Source organism: Daucus carota, chromosome 7, assembly GCF_001625215.2.
Source record: "Daucus carota subsp. sativus chromosome 7, DH1 v3.0, whole genome shotgun sequence".
Taxonomy (NCBI): domain Eukaryota; kingdom Viridiplantae; phylum Streptophyta; class Magnoliopsida; order Apiales; family Apiaceae; genus Daucus; species Daucus carota.
The window spans coordinates 1,276,709-1,289,700 of NC_030387.2; the positions used below are offsets into that span (position 1 = coordinate 1,276,709).

The 12,992-nt window shown below is 35.5% G+C and overlaps 2 protein-coding genes across 3 annotated transcripts; both read right to left on the reverse strand.

The window, feature by feature from the left end:
- Positions 1-869: 869 nt before the first annotated feature.
- LOC108196040 (uncharacterized) lies at positions 870-9,815 on the reverse strand. Of its 2 annotated transcripts, XM_017363111.2 has the most exons (11): positions 9,655-9,815; positions 8,437-8,745; positions 7,330-7,557; positions 6,475-6,714; positions 5,843-6,028; positions 5,151-5,366; positions 4,488-4,703; positions 3,388-3,603; positions 2,718-2,933; positions 2,027-2,350; positions 870-1,408 (listed from the first exon to the last, which is right to left on the reverse strand). In XM_017363111.2, the coding sequence occupies exons 1-11, from the start codon at positions 9,715-9,717 to the stop codon at positions 995-997; spliced, it is 2,628 nt and encodes an 875-aa protein (XP_017218600.2). In that variant the 5' UTR covers positions 9,718-9,815; the 3' UTR covers positions 870-994. The 2 variants fall into 2 exon arrangements, with proteins under 2 accessions (XP_017218600.2, XP_063936879.1); XM_064080809.1 differs by lacking the exon at positions 5,151-5,366.
- Positions 9,816-10,752: 937 nt separating this feature from the next.
- Positions 10,753-12,992, reverse strand: LOC108194019 (rhomboid-like protein 14, mitochondrial). The gene is made up of 2 exons (XM_017360907.2): positions 12,655-12,992; positions 10,753-11,727 (listed from the first exon to the last, which is right to left on the reverse strand). Exons 1-2 carry the CDS (start codon positions 12,865-12,867, stop codon positions 10,936-10,938), a joined length of 1,005 nt encoding a protein of 334 aa, XP_017216396.1. The 5' UTR covers positions 12,868-12,992; the 3' UTR covers positions 10,753-10,935.

Below are 12,992 nucleotides of genomic sequence, written 5' to 3' on the forward strand. Positions count from 1 at the left end.
AGCCACTTCTTTTAAGTTTGCCCAAACGACCCTTAAGTATAGTAGGTTCATTATGTTTGGAACGTCCCAAAAAGGAATAAGGATCATATAATTATAATTGACATAAAATTTTATAATTATATATATAAAGTTTAATTATTTTTATTTATATATTTATTTATATTGTGTACTTGTATAGTGTTCATGTACTTGATAGGGAAACACAAATCCAACATGAAATCAAAGTCTCATATTGGTGTTGGTATAGTTTTTAGTGTATCTGAATATACAAAACACAAAAGTGACACAAACATACAGAACACAAAAACACAAAAGTGACACAAACATACAGAACACAAAAGTACAACACAAACTAATTTGCCAAAGTCTAGTGTATATTAAGATCGAATTTTCTATGGTGTGCCCATGAGCACACAATAGTCATTAACTTCCACAAGAATACTAACTTTTGATTGGTGGATAGATAATAAATGTTAATGCCCTCCCTACATTTACATCAAGTCCACCAATCAAATGAAACCATTTTCATGAGAGTTGGTGATTATTGTGTGCCCTTGGGCACACATTAGAAAGACCGTATTAAGATACTCAACACTGAGACAAGAAGAAAAAGACCAAATTTATGTTTCTTTCAAGTGATAGTGATCAAGGTTGACTGGCCTAGTTCTGCCTGCAGATGCTAGGGTGCCAAGAGGTTGTTAAAAACCTGCTCAAGGCCAAAAACATAAATATATGCAATGTGTGTGGAATCTCAGGCAAGTCTATATCTCAAATTGGTTCACCATTGTATCTGTGTTTTAACTCTGTATCCTTTTTGTTTTTCTGGGGACATTGATGGTATAATACTGTTGCACAAACAAATAACATCATAACCAAAAGACTGCAGTTCTCTAATTATAATGTATATAATTAAAAGTCTGACTGTCCTTAATTATGCTTATCAAATGTAAAAATAATAGCACTTAAGTTATTGCAACCCAAGGCCAAGGGTGGCTCAATTAGCGGTACTGCTGGTCTCAGGGACTGGAAATTTCAATGGGACTGGAAGTTCAACAAGAAGTCCAGCTGTCGTAGGACGAGGTATGCATCCCAACTGTTTATAATATTTTATTGCTGTTTCGGTTTTAATCTTCAGATCTTTCGTTATGTCTTTGGCATTAGACTTATAACCATCGACAAAAAGTGATAGCACCAACACATAGTTGACGAGTAATTCCCTTTTCGCAGGTGGAAGAGCTTCAGAACTTGATTCACTGAACATGGCTTGGAACTTTTCTTCTATTATACTTGGAAATTTGTGATCCTTCACAAACTTGTTGTAACAGCCCGATAAATGCTTGTCTTTGTACTTGATGAGATGCGTAATGTACTGAAGAACACTAGCCACTGTCCTTTTCTCGTGCTCATCCTGCAATTAAAGCACAGAGTTTAAAAAGATTAAAATCACTCCACAATCCGTCATTTATATGTAATTCCATTATCTGGAGTAATTATCTAAAAGGATTATCCTAATCATTAATTCTTGAAGAAAAAAATTAGTTGCCCAGGCTAGGACCCAAGTGAGAGTCGAACAATCAGATTCTCAAGGATTAGATATAGAATCTGACACAGGTTAAGGAACCCAGCATGTGAATGTGACAAAAAATTTAGAATACTTTGACATTTTCAAAAAAAAGAAGTGTCTATTACCAATGACTTTGCCATTACACATGATATTCCTAAAATCACAACACAATCCAGAGAACAATATTGAAGAAAATCCACCAAAGGTCTTGCCCCTAATATATAAGTTGACAGTTTTAGATTGTAAATCTGGGTTTGAACAATTATATAGTAGAGTGTAAAGTGTTGGGTTGTAGTGTAAAGATCAGACTCATTTCTCACATCCAGACCTGTGCCGTCTCCGACAGAAGTATGCTGAAAATTTGAAAAGTTTGGGAACAGAAAGAAAATGAGAAGAACTCGACAAACAATATTTTCTCTAGAACTGCTCATCATGTCAACAATAGCCAGACAACATACATACCTGTATCTTTTCCAGCTTGTGTACTCTGTTGCGTACAAAACTTGGGTACGCTTCAGGGCTCAATTTTGCTCCTCGAGGAATATTGAGTAAATCGCCAAGGCAGTCCCACTCCTCTTTTTCAATAATTTTTTCAAGTGGATAAGCCTTATCAGGTGTAGAGGCGGACATATCATAAAATGGGATATTAGGAGCATTCATGTTTTCAGCAGCTTTGTGAGCCACAATATTAACCTTGACCTCCTCAGGAATAGAGTCAATAGACTTCTCCAAATCCTTCTTTGATACAGGATCTCGATTTTTACGCAAAGATTCAAGTTTAATATTCTGCAATCCATTACGAAGCATACTATTACCCGAGTTTTCATGATAAAAGAAAAAATCAATTTAAAACATCAAATGAGATTACGACGCGAAGGGCAAACATGTCTTTTGTCTAATAAATTCTCCTCACCCAATTCAAACTGGAAAAGAACCTTTAGCAAAGAACCACTTCACATTACAGTATGAAAGAAAAACAGTAATATGGTTAGAAGTACTTTATTAAGCTCAAGATTCCATAAGTAACAGGGTCTGTGTATGATGCTTGGTTGTCGCAAATAGCAACCATGATGCTGACTAAAGAGTAGTAAGAAAATAAAAGCACTCACTAATTCATTGGCGAATAAAATTAGTTACAAAATGATTCACATACCTCGCACTCAGGCAGTTCTTGAACTAGAGATTCCTTAACTGGATCGAAACGGTCTGGACCGAATCCAACAATCGAGGAAGTGTTGGCGGAGTGTTCAGGATATGTCTGAATCTCAGTATCTGTGGTCTTTTTCTTTGGTTTCAAAACAGAACTGTTGTCATTCTCACAACTTAAAATTTTAGGATCAGATCCAGAATCTGACACGGGCTGGGGGACCTGCAAGCATGCAAGTGTAATTCAAAAATCTTATATATTCTTTTTTTTTTCTTAAAAAAACATCTGCCTGCTAACAATAGATTTGCAATTATCATATACGATTCATCACACAGATTTAAAAGAACAATATATAAGCAAGTCTGCAGAAGGTATTGCTTCTAACATATAAGCTGCTAGAGTTTTAGATGCTATAGGGTTTGGACTACTTCAGTAAGAAGTTTTCAGTTGCACCATGAAAGATCAGATATATAGTTCTTGATGCAGGACAAGGGCAGAAAGGGGGTAAACAGAGGAGTTAATACCTACCTGACATCGACACCTGGGCTCAAAATTTAAAGCTAATTTCGAACACTGAATATATAAGAATAAAAACAAACCCACTACAAACTCATCACAAAGTATCTTTATTTCTATAAAATTATATTACAAAATTCAAAACAAAGGACATATATACCTCGCACTCAGGCAATTCTTGAACTACAGATTCCTCAACTGGATCGAAAATGCCTCGACCGAATGCAACAACCGGGGAAGTGGTGGCAGATTGTTCAATATTTGTTTGAATCTTGTTATCTGTGGTCTTTTGGTTTGGTTTCAAAACAGTACTGTCGTCATTCTCACATTTCGAAATTCTAGGATCACATCCAGAAGTTGACACTGGCTGGGGGACCTGCAAGCACGGAAGTGTGATTCAAAAATCTGACATACTCTCATCTTGTCTTAAAAAAAGATCTGTCTGTTAACAATAGATTTGCAATTATCCTACAATATTCATCACACAGATTTAAAAGAACAATATACTAGCAAGTCCGCAAAAGCTCCTGCTTCTAACATTTAAGTTGCTAGAGTTTTAGATAGTATATTAGGGTTTGGACTACTTTAGTGTAAGGTGTTTAGTTGAAGCAAATATACAGATAAAGTTCTTGATGCTGGACAAGGGTAGAAAGGGGGTAAAAAGAGGGGTTAATACCTACTTGGCTACCTCACATCTTAGTATCTGTGGTCTTTTTCTTTGGTTTCAAAACAGAACTGTTGTCATTCTCACAACTTAAAATTTTAGGATCAGATCCAGAATTTGACACGGGCTGGGGGACCTGCAAGCATGCAAGTGTAATTCAAAAATCTTACATATTCTTTTTTTTTTTTCCTTAAAAAAACATCTGCCTGCTAACAATAGATTTGCAATTATCATATAGGATTCATCACACAGATTTAAAAGAACAATATATAAGCAAGTCTGCAGAAGGTATTGCTTCTAACATATAAGCTGCTAAAGTTTTAGATGGTATACTAGGGTTTGGACTACTTCAGTAAGAAGTTTTCAGTTGCACCATGAAAGATCAGATATATAGTTCTTGATGCAGGACAAGGGCAGAAAGGGGGTAAGCAGAGGAGTTAATACCTACCTCACATCGACACCTGTGCTCAAAATTTAAAGCTAATTTCGAACACTGAATATATAAGAATAAAAACAAACCCACTACAAACTCATCACAAAGTATCTTTATTTCAATTAAACTATATTACAAAATTCAAAACAAAGAACATATATACCTCGCACTCAGGCAATTCTTGAACTAAAGATTCCTCAACTGGATCAAAAATGCCTCGACCGAATGCAACAACCGGGGAAGCGGTGGCAGATTGTTCAATATTTTTTTGAATCTTGATATCTGTGGTCTTTTGGTTTGGTTTCAAAACAGTACTGTCGTCATTCTCACATTTCGAAATTCTAGGATCACATCCAGAAGTTGACACTGGCTGGGGGACCTGCAAGCATGGAAGTGTGATTTAAAATCTGACATACTCTTATCTTGTCTTAAAAAAAGATCTGTCTGTTAACAATAGATTTGCAATTATCCTACAATATTCATCACACAGATTTAAAAGAACAATATACTAGCAAGTCCGCAAAAGCTCCTGCTTCTAACATTTAAGTTGTTAGAGTTTTAGATAGTATATTAGGGTTTAAACTACCTAGGTAAGGTGTTTAGTTGAAGCAAATATACAGATAAAGTTCTTGATGCTGGACAAGGGTAAAAAGAGGGGTTAATACCTACTTGGCTACCTCACGTCGACACCCGTGCTAAAATTTAAAACTAATTCTCCAACAATGAATATACAGAATATACATTCACCAAGTTTAAATTTCATCACAAAAGTATCTTTATTTCTATAAGATGATATTAAAAAATTCAATATAAAGAACATAAATACCTTGCACTCAGGCAATTCTTGATCTAAAGATTCCGTAACTGGATCGAAACTGGCTGGACCGAATCCGACAATCGGGGAAGTGTTGGCGGATTGTTCAAGACGAGTCTGAATATTGACATCTGTAGTCTTTTTCTTCGGTTTCAGAGCAGTACTGTTGTCATTCTCGCTAATCAAAATTTTAGGATTAGATCCAGAATTTGACATGGGGTGGGGGACCTGCAAGCATGTAAGCGTTATTCTAAAATCTTACATATTCTTATCTTTTCTTTCAAAAACATCTGTCTGTTAAGTGTTAACAATAGATTTGCAATTATCATATAATATTCATCACACAGATTTAAAAGAACAATATGTGAGCAATCCCGCAAAAGGTCTTGCTTCTAACATACAAGTTGCTAGAGTGTTATATCGTATATTAGGGTGTGGACTACTTTAGTGTAAAGAATTCAATTGAAGCGTGAAAAGTCAGATATAGTTCTTGATGAAGGGTAAGGGTTGAGAGAGGGTAGAAAAAGTGGTTAATACCTACCTCACATCAACACCTGTGCTAAAAATTTGAATCTAATTCTCCAACACTGAATATATTGAACATACAATCACCCGGTTTAAAACTCATCACAAAGTATCGTTATTTCTACAAATATATATTACCAAATTCTGAAAAAAAGAAAAAGAAAAAAGAACACAAGTACCTCGCACTCAGGCAAATCTTGAACTAATGATTCCTTTACTGGGTCGATACTAGCTGGACCACATCCAACAACCGTGGAAGTGTTGGCAGATTGTTCAAGAAGTGTCTGCATCTTAATATTTGTGGTGTTATTCTCACAATTCAAAATTTTAGGAATAGATCCAGAATTTGACACGGGCTGGGGGACCTGCAAGCATGAAAGCGTGATTCAAAACTCTTACATATATTTTTATCTTTTATTGCAAAAAAATCTGTCTGCTAACAATAGATTTGCAATTATCAAATTCATTACACAGATTTAAAAGAACTATATATAAGCAACCCCACCAAATGTCTTGCTTCTAACATATAAGTTCCTAGAGTTTCAGATAGTATATTAGGGTCTGGACTCTGGACGCTTTAGTGTAAAGTATACAGTTGCAGCACGAGAGATCAGATACAGTTCTTGATGCAGGTTAAGGGTAGAAAGGGGGTAGAAAGAGGGGTTAATACCTATCTCACATCAAGACCCGGGCTAAAAATATAAAGCTAATTCTCCAACACTAGATATATAGCATACAATCACCCAGTTCAAAACTCATCTGTCTTTATTTCTATAAATTATATTACCAAATTCAGAACAAAGATAAGTACCTCGCAGTCAGGCAAGTCTTGATCTAAAGATTCCTTAACGGGATTAAAACTGGATGGATCGCATCCAACAATCGGGGAAATGTTGGAGGAGTTTTCAAGAAGTGTCTCAATCTTGATATTTGTTGTTTTTTTCTTCTTTTTCTTCATTGTCACCTTCTTCGGTTTCAAAACAGTACTGCCCTCATTCTTAGAGCTGAAAATTCTAGGATTAGATCCAGAATTTGACACCGGTTGGGGGACCTGCAAGCATGCAACTGTGATTCAAAACTCTTTAATATTCTAATCTTCTTACAAAAACGCTGTCTGTTAACAACAATTTGCAATTATCATATAATATTCATCACAGATATTTAAAAGAACAACATATAAGCAAGTCCACCAGAGGTCTTGCTTCTAACGTATAAGTAGCTACAGTTTTAGATAGTACATTGGGATTTGGACTGCTTTAGTGTAAAATGTTCAGTTGCAGCATGAAAGATCAGATACAGTTCTTGATGCAGGATAAGGGTAGAAAGGGGGTAAAAAGAGGGGTTAATACCTATCTCACAGATATTAGGGTTTGGACTGCTTTAGTGTAAAGTGTTCAGCTGCAGCATGAAAGATCAGATTAAGTTCTTGATGCAGGAAGGGTAGAAAGGGGGTAAAAGGAGATGTTAATACTTAATACCTATCACACATCAACACCCATGCTATAAATTTAAAGCTAATTCTCCTCTATTCTATATTCATATAGCAAACATTATGATACAACACTGAATATATGGAATACACAATCACTCAGTTCAAAACTCATCACAAGGTATCCTTATTTCTACAAAACTATATTACCAAATTCAAAACAAGAAACACACATACCTCGCACTCAGGCAGTTCTTGAGCTGAAGATTCCTTAACTGGATCGATACTGGCTGGACCAAGTCCGACAATCGGGGAAGAATCGTCGGATTGTTTGAGAAGTGTCTGAATCTTAATGTTTGAGGCCTTTTTCTTCATCTTTTTCTTCGGTTTTAAACCAGTATTGTCGTCATTCTCACGCTTTAAAATTTTAGGATCAGATCCAGAATTTGACACGGGCTGGGGGACCTGCCAGCATGCAAGGGTTATTCACGAAATCTTACATGTTCTTATCTTTTTTACAAAAACATCTGTCTGTTAAAAATAAATATACAATTATCATATAATATTCATCACATAGATTTATAAGAACAATAAGCAAGTCCAGCAAGGTCATGTCTCACATATTAGTTGCTAGATTTTTAAATAGTATATTAGGGTCTGGATTAATTCAGTGTAAATTGTTCAGTGGCAGCATGAAAGAACAGATACAGTTCTTTATGCAGGACAAGGGTAGAAAAGGGTAAAATACAGGTTAATACCTGTCTCACATCCCCACCCGTGCTAAATATATAAATTCTCCTCTGTTATATATTCACATAGAAAACGTTATGACGCAATCAGGGAAGTTTTGTCGGATTGTCCTATATATGTGATAATGTTCTTTTTTTTCGTCATCTTCTTTGTCTTACTTACATCAGTAATGTTGTCATTCTTTAATCTAGAATTTTAGAATTAGATCCGAAATTTGGCATGGGTTGGGCGACCTGGAAGCATGCAAGTGTGATTTAAGAAAATGATACATATCCTAATTTGTTTTTAGAAAAAATATATCTCTTACCACTAAATTCACTATCATCATATATTATTCATAACACAGATACTAAATACATATGCAACTTGCAAGTCTGCCAACGGTCTTGCTACTAGCATATAAGGAAGGCCTACTAGAGTGAATTGTTCGTTCGCAGCATGAAAGATCGGACTCCATTTTCACATACATGATACACACCGTAATGTATCCTATAAGGGTAGGCTAAAAAATGAAAACTTGAAGAGTTTGGGTGACAGATTCTATTTTATTTGAAGCTACTGGTCATATCTGAACTACATAGATGATGTGCATACCTTGATATTTGCCAAGTTCTGTACCTTGTCACTAACAAGGAGTGGGTCGGTGTCAGCTGTCACTTCCGCTCTTTCAGAAACATTTGGTAAATCATGAAGGTCGTCAGGCCCTCCATTTTCAATTTTCTTTTCAAGTGATTCTGCCTTCTCGGGTGTAGAGGCAGACGTATCATGGAAAGGGATACTACCAGCATTAGTGGATATAGCAGCTTTGAGGGCCTCAACTTTAGCCTTGACCCTCTCAAACAACTTCTCTGTCTCCGTCTTAATTATATGATCTTGTTTTGGCGGCAAACAATGAGGTTTACTCTGCAATATATGAAAAAACAATGTTTTTACCAGCCTTCCCATTGCAAAATCAAAAATCGAAACTGAGATCGATTGAAATAAATAAAATAAAAAACATTACGATGCTCTTAGACTACTTTTCCTCTAAGGATGACCAGCATAAAGTGAGCTTCTAGCACTATAACAGAAAAAAACAGTGAAATAGTTAGTAGTACAGAACTTGATTACGATTCAAAGTTACTAACAAGCTCCGCGTGAAATGCTTCCACAGAGCTTATAACAGTCGCATTCTCAGCTTGTCAGGACTTGGGAGTACTACCAATTTTTTAAGAAAATCAACAAAAAACACGCATCTAGTCATAACAACATATCCAAAGCTAATCCTCCACTATTCTAATTAAACACTAAAACCCCTAGTTCAGGGGTTTAATTATAACTCAAAACTGCATAACTAACAACCTCCGAGCGACACGCTTCCATCTAGCTAATAACCGCCACATTCTCGAGTTTTTAGGAGTAAATGAGTACTACCACCATTTAAGAAAATCAATCAAGGAAACACCCATCTAGTCATAGCCATGTACCCAAAGCTAATCCTCCCCAATTCTAATCACGCACTAAACCCCTAGTTCTATTGCTTAATTACAATTCGAGGCTGCGTAACTAACAAGCTCCCAGCAAAACCCTTCAATCTAGCTAATAACCGCCACATTCTCGACTTCTTGAGAGTAAATGAGTACTACCACTATTCAAGAAAACCAATAAAGAAAACACCAATCTATCTCAAAGCTATAAAGTTACTATCTTGATTAACGATAACGATGTAAAACTCATAAATCACAGTGACCCACTTGCAAAAATCATTAAATTCGCTTGTATGTAATCATTATAGTACGAAAATTGGAAGAAAGAACATATTTTTATGCATACCTCGCCTTGCAGATTGTTTTGATTCTTGTTCTTGGCCTTTTTTCTCTTGTTTTTGGATGCCATTGAAATGGAGAGTGAGGTTGCTTGATTGAGAATTTGAGATAAACCCTAGTTCTCTAGTTCTCAGCTCCACAGTTTTATATATGGGTAATTGGGTATGGTGTAGTAGAGGCCCAAAACTGGAGATATTTTTTTTTTTTTGTCTAAAATCTAAAATTACTGTTCTTAAATTTACTTTTTAACACCCATTTTTAAGTTTTTTTATTATTGTTCTGTTTGAAATATGTCGTTTTATTGTTAATATATATTTTTAAATTATTTAATCATATTGATTAAATTATTTTTAAGATTTTCATTTTTAATAAAAATATATGATTAATATTATAAATTAAAAACAAAATTTTTAAAGATGATGGTGTAACAATGCGGTTAAGAACTTAGAAGTCAATCTATTTATATTTTTATTAGAGGGAGTAAATTTTGAAAAAGTTATCTTGAAACATAATATTAATTATATATTTTTATTTTAAAAATTGTAATTATATGATTAAAGAACTGAGAATTGCGTGATAAAAAGTTAAACGATCAACATTTCAAAATAGAAGGAATATTATAACTTTAATTTAAGGAATAGAAGTTGGGATCGAAATAATTAATTAATCTTTGGATTTAGCATTTATCCTTCCGATTAATTCGCCGAGAAACATATTCATATAAATTCTGTATCCGCCAAGATTAAAAGGAGAAACGACATTTTTAATTTTTCTTGAAACTTGAAATGTTTTTTTTATGAAAATTTCTTTTAAAAGACATTAATTTGTCTAAAACGTACCATAAACTTTGAAATATATGCAACACATTCTCTTCTTGGCATATTTTTATACATGTGATTTTTATTTTTATTTTTGGATTTTTTAAAGTAATGTATTTCCGAAATTCAGAAATATTATAATTCTCTCCGTCCTCGGCAAAGATAAAAATCTCACCACCTTGTAAATAAAAGTAAATAGGAATCATTTATAAGCCATTGCGGCAGTAGAGGTAAACTTGAACTATTTGTACTTCTTCGGTTTCTACTTTCTACAAGTGCTAATGGACTACAATAAAACAGAATCTACATTTGCACCATTGACAAGTTTTAACTGTCACGTTACTTCATTTGACAATTTTTGACAGTCACTGTTGGACTGTAAGCTTGCTATCTTATGATACATAAAGGAATGGATATCTCACATGTATTGGTCTATTGTACTACAAAAATAAAAATCCCATTTATCCTTATCATCTTCCAAATCTTTGAACCCTCCGATTACGTAATTCTTCCAATGAAGGGTGATCTCCCACAGGGGGCTGATCAGTTGACAAACCAGAGGATAACAAGTTATCATCACCAGTCTGACTTGTTCCACACATCTCACACACAGTTAACCAGCCAGAATTATCGTAGGTACATGCAGGGCAACTCCAAGGAGTAGGAGGTGTATTTCTAGTCTGACCCCTGCCCACTGTTCCCCTACCAGAGATTCGACGCCTCTGACTGAAACCTCGCACCATTCTAAAAGGCCAACTCAGGAAACTGGCAAAGCCACCAATTACTGCTCGTAACGGGCGAGGACCCAAGTATGAGGACTTCCAGCGCATGTACAAAATCCCAGCAAGAATCCCACCAAGATGACCAAGGAAGGAGACACCAGGCACAAACATTTGGATAAGAATCAGTTCAACCCATGCTGCAAGACGTGATGGTACCATAATTCCGTAAACATAGCTATAATCATTTGATTGAGAATTGAGGACAACCTTCAAGGCGAAAAGAACACCAGAAAATCCAACAGCATACTCTTGGTAGTAAGGTCGCTCATAATCGAAAAAAACAAGAAGAGCTTTTGCCAGCAATATTGTAATTCCTTGAGACAACCCAAGCAAGGCAGCAACCATAGATGTGAACTCCACGCTCCCCATTGAGTTCTCCAACTGGACTCCCTTCCACAATAGTGACATCATGTTGTAGACGAGATGGGAATCATTTATGTGGTAAAAAGGTGACAAAAGTAAGCGTCTGAGATCCCCGTTCTGCTCAGTCCGAAAAAAATTCAGTACAACATAATGACAATACAGGCACATGATACAAGGGGTGTTCCAGAAAGCTATAGAAACGAAACAACCAAAAACACTCAATATTTTAACTACATCAGTTCAAAAATCAATTTGTACTCCTCCGCAACTAGGATAATATAACGTCAAAGGAAAGCAGCAAGTTCTCCCGAATTTGTAGCAATCACAAACTACCTAGAGAGAAAAGTGTACATCCAAAGACACTCGAAGAATTGCCAATGACTTGAACTAAACATACTCTAAATTTTCCAAAGATATCTGATAATGTGAGAACAATTACGCAATCATGTGTGAAGATGGCCTATATTAACACACATATATTAGCAATTATATGTATTCTACATAAACATGAATCAGACGGCACTCTTATCAAAAGAAAAAGAATCGGCAAGCAGCACTCTTCTCCCATAAAGTAACAACGTATACAGTTTCGACCTCAAATAAGGCTGGCATCTAATGGAAAATTGTACTGTTTCCTTGAGCAATGTAAGCACGTTACAGTAATAGAAATTTATGTACTCGCACAATTGATTTCCCATTCATACGTATCTCATCATTATACTTGTGTAGTAAACTTGTGTAGTAACACAACTGATCTCCGGAGAAGAAAACAAAACTCGCTAATATATTTGCGTAATCACACAGACCTGATCCTCTAATCTATAGGTATAGCTCCAATTAAGTTTCCAATAAATAGTCAAGCTAAACCCTAACTTTCTCAATTAAGCTCAACTTATATTTTCAAAAGCCTAAAACAAACATTTCATCTCAAAACTAATAACTTCGAATAAACTATTTCATCACATTCAATAAAATTCATCAGCGAGGCATAAAATCAATCAACAAGGCATAAAAAATGAATAGAAAATTAAAATTAAAAAATACCTTGAGAATGAGATATGGATTGAACCAGACTTGATCGAGAGTAGGAATGAGATGATTAATGAACTTAGGTCTCAGATATATGAGTGTATTCGCCGCCACAAGCGCCGCCGTCACAGGCGGTTTCCGATCGAGCCGCGAGTACTCGCTGATGGCGTGAAACGCGAGTAACGGTAGCATCCCTCGCGACACTCGCCCGTTCCTTCCTCTCTCCATCTCTGTATTTATTTGTTGTTGCTGTGATTTGTTGAATCGATTTGTGTAATTTTATGTACTTTGCCCAATTGGAGGGAGATATATGTGCTTTGCATTTCTTCGACATCAAGAAAGTTATGTAAAGG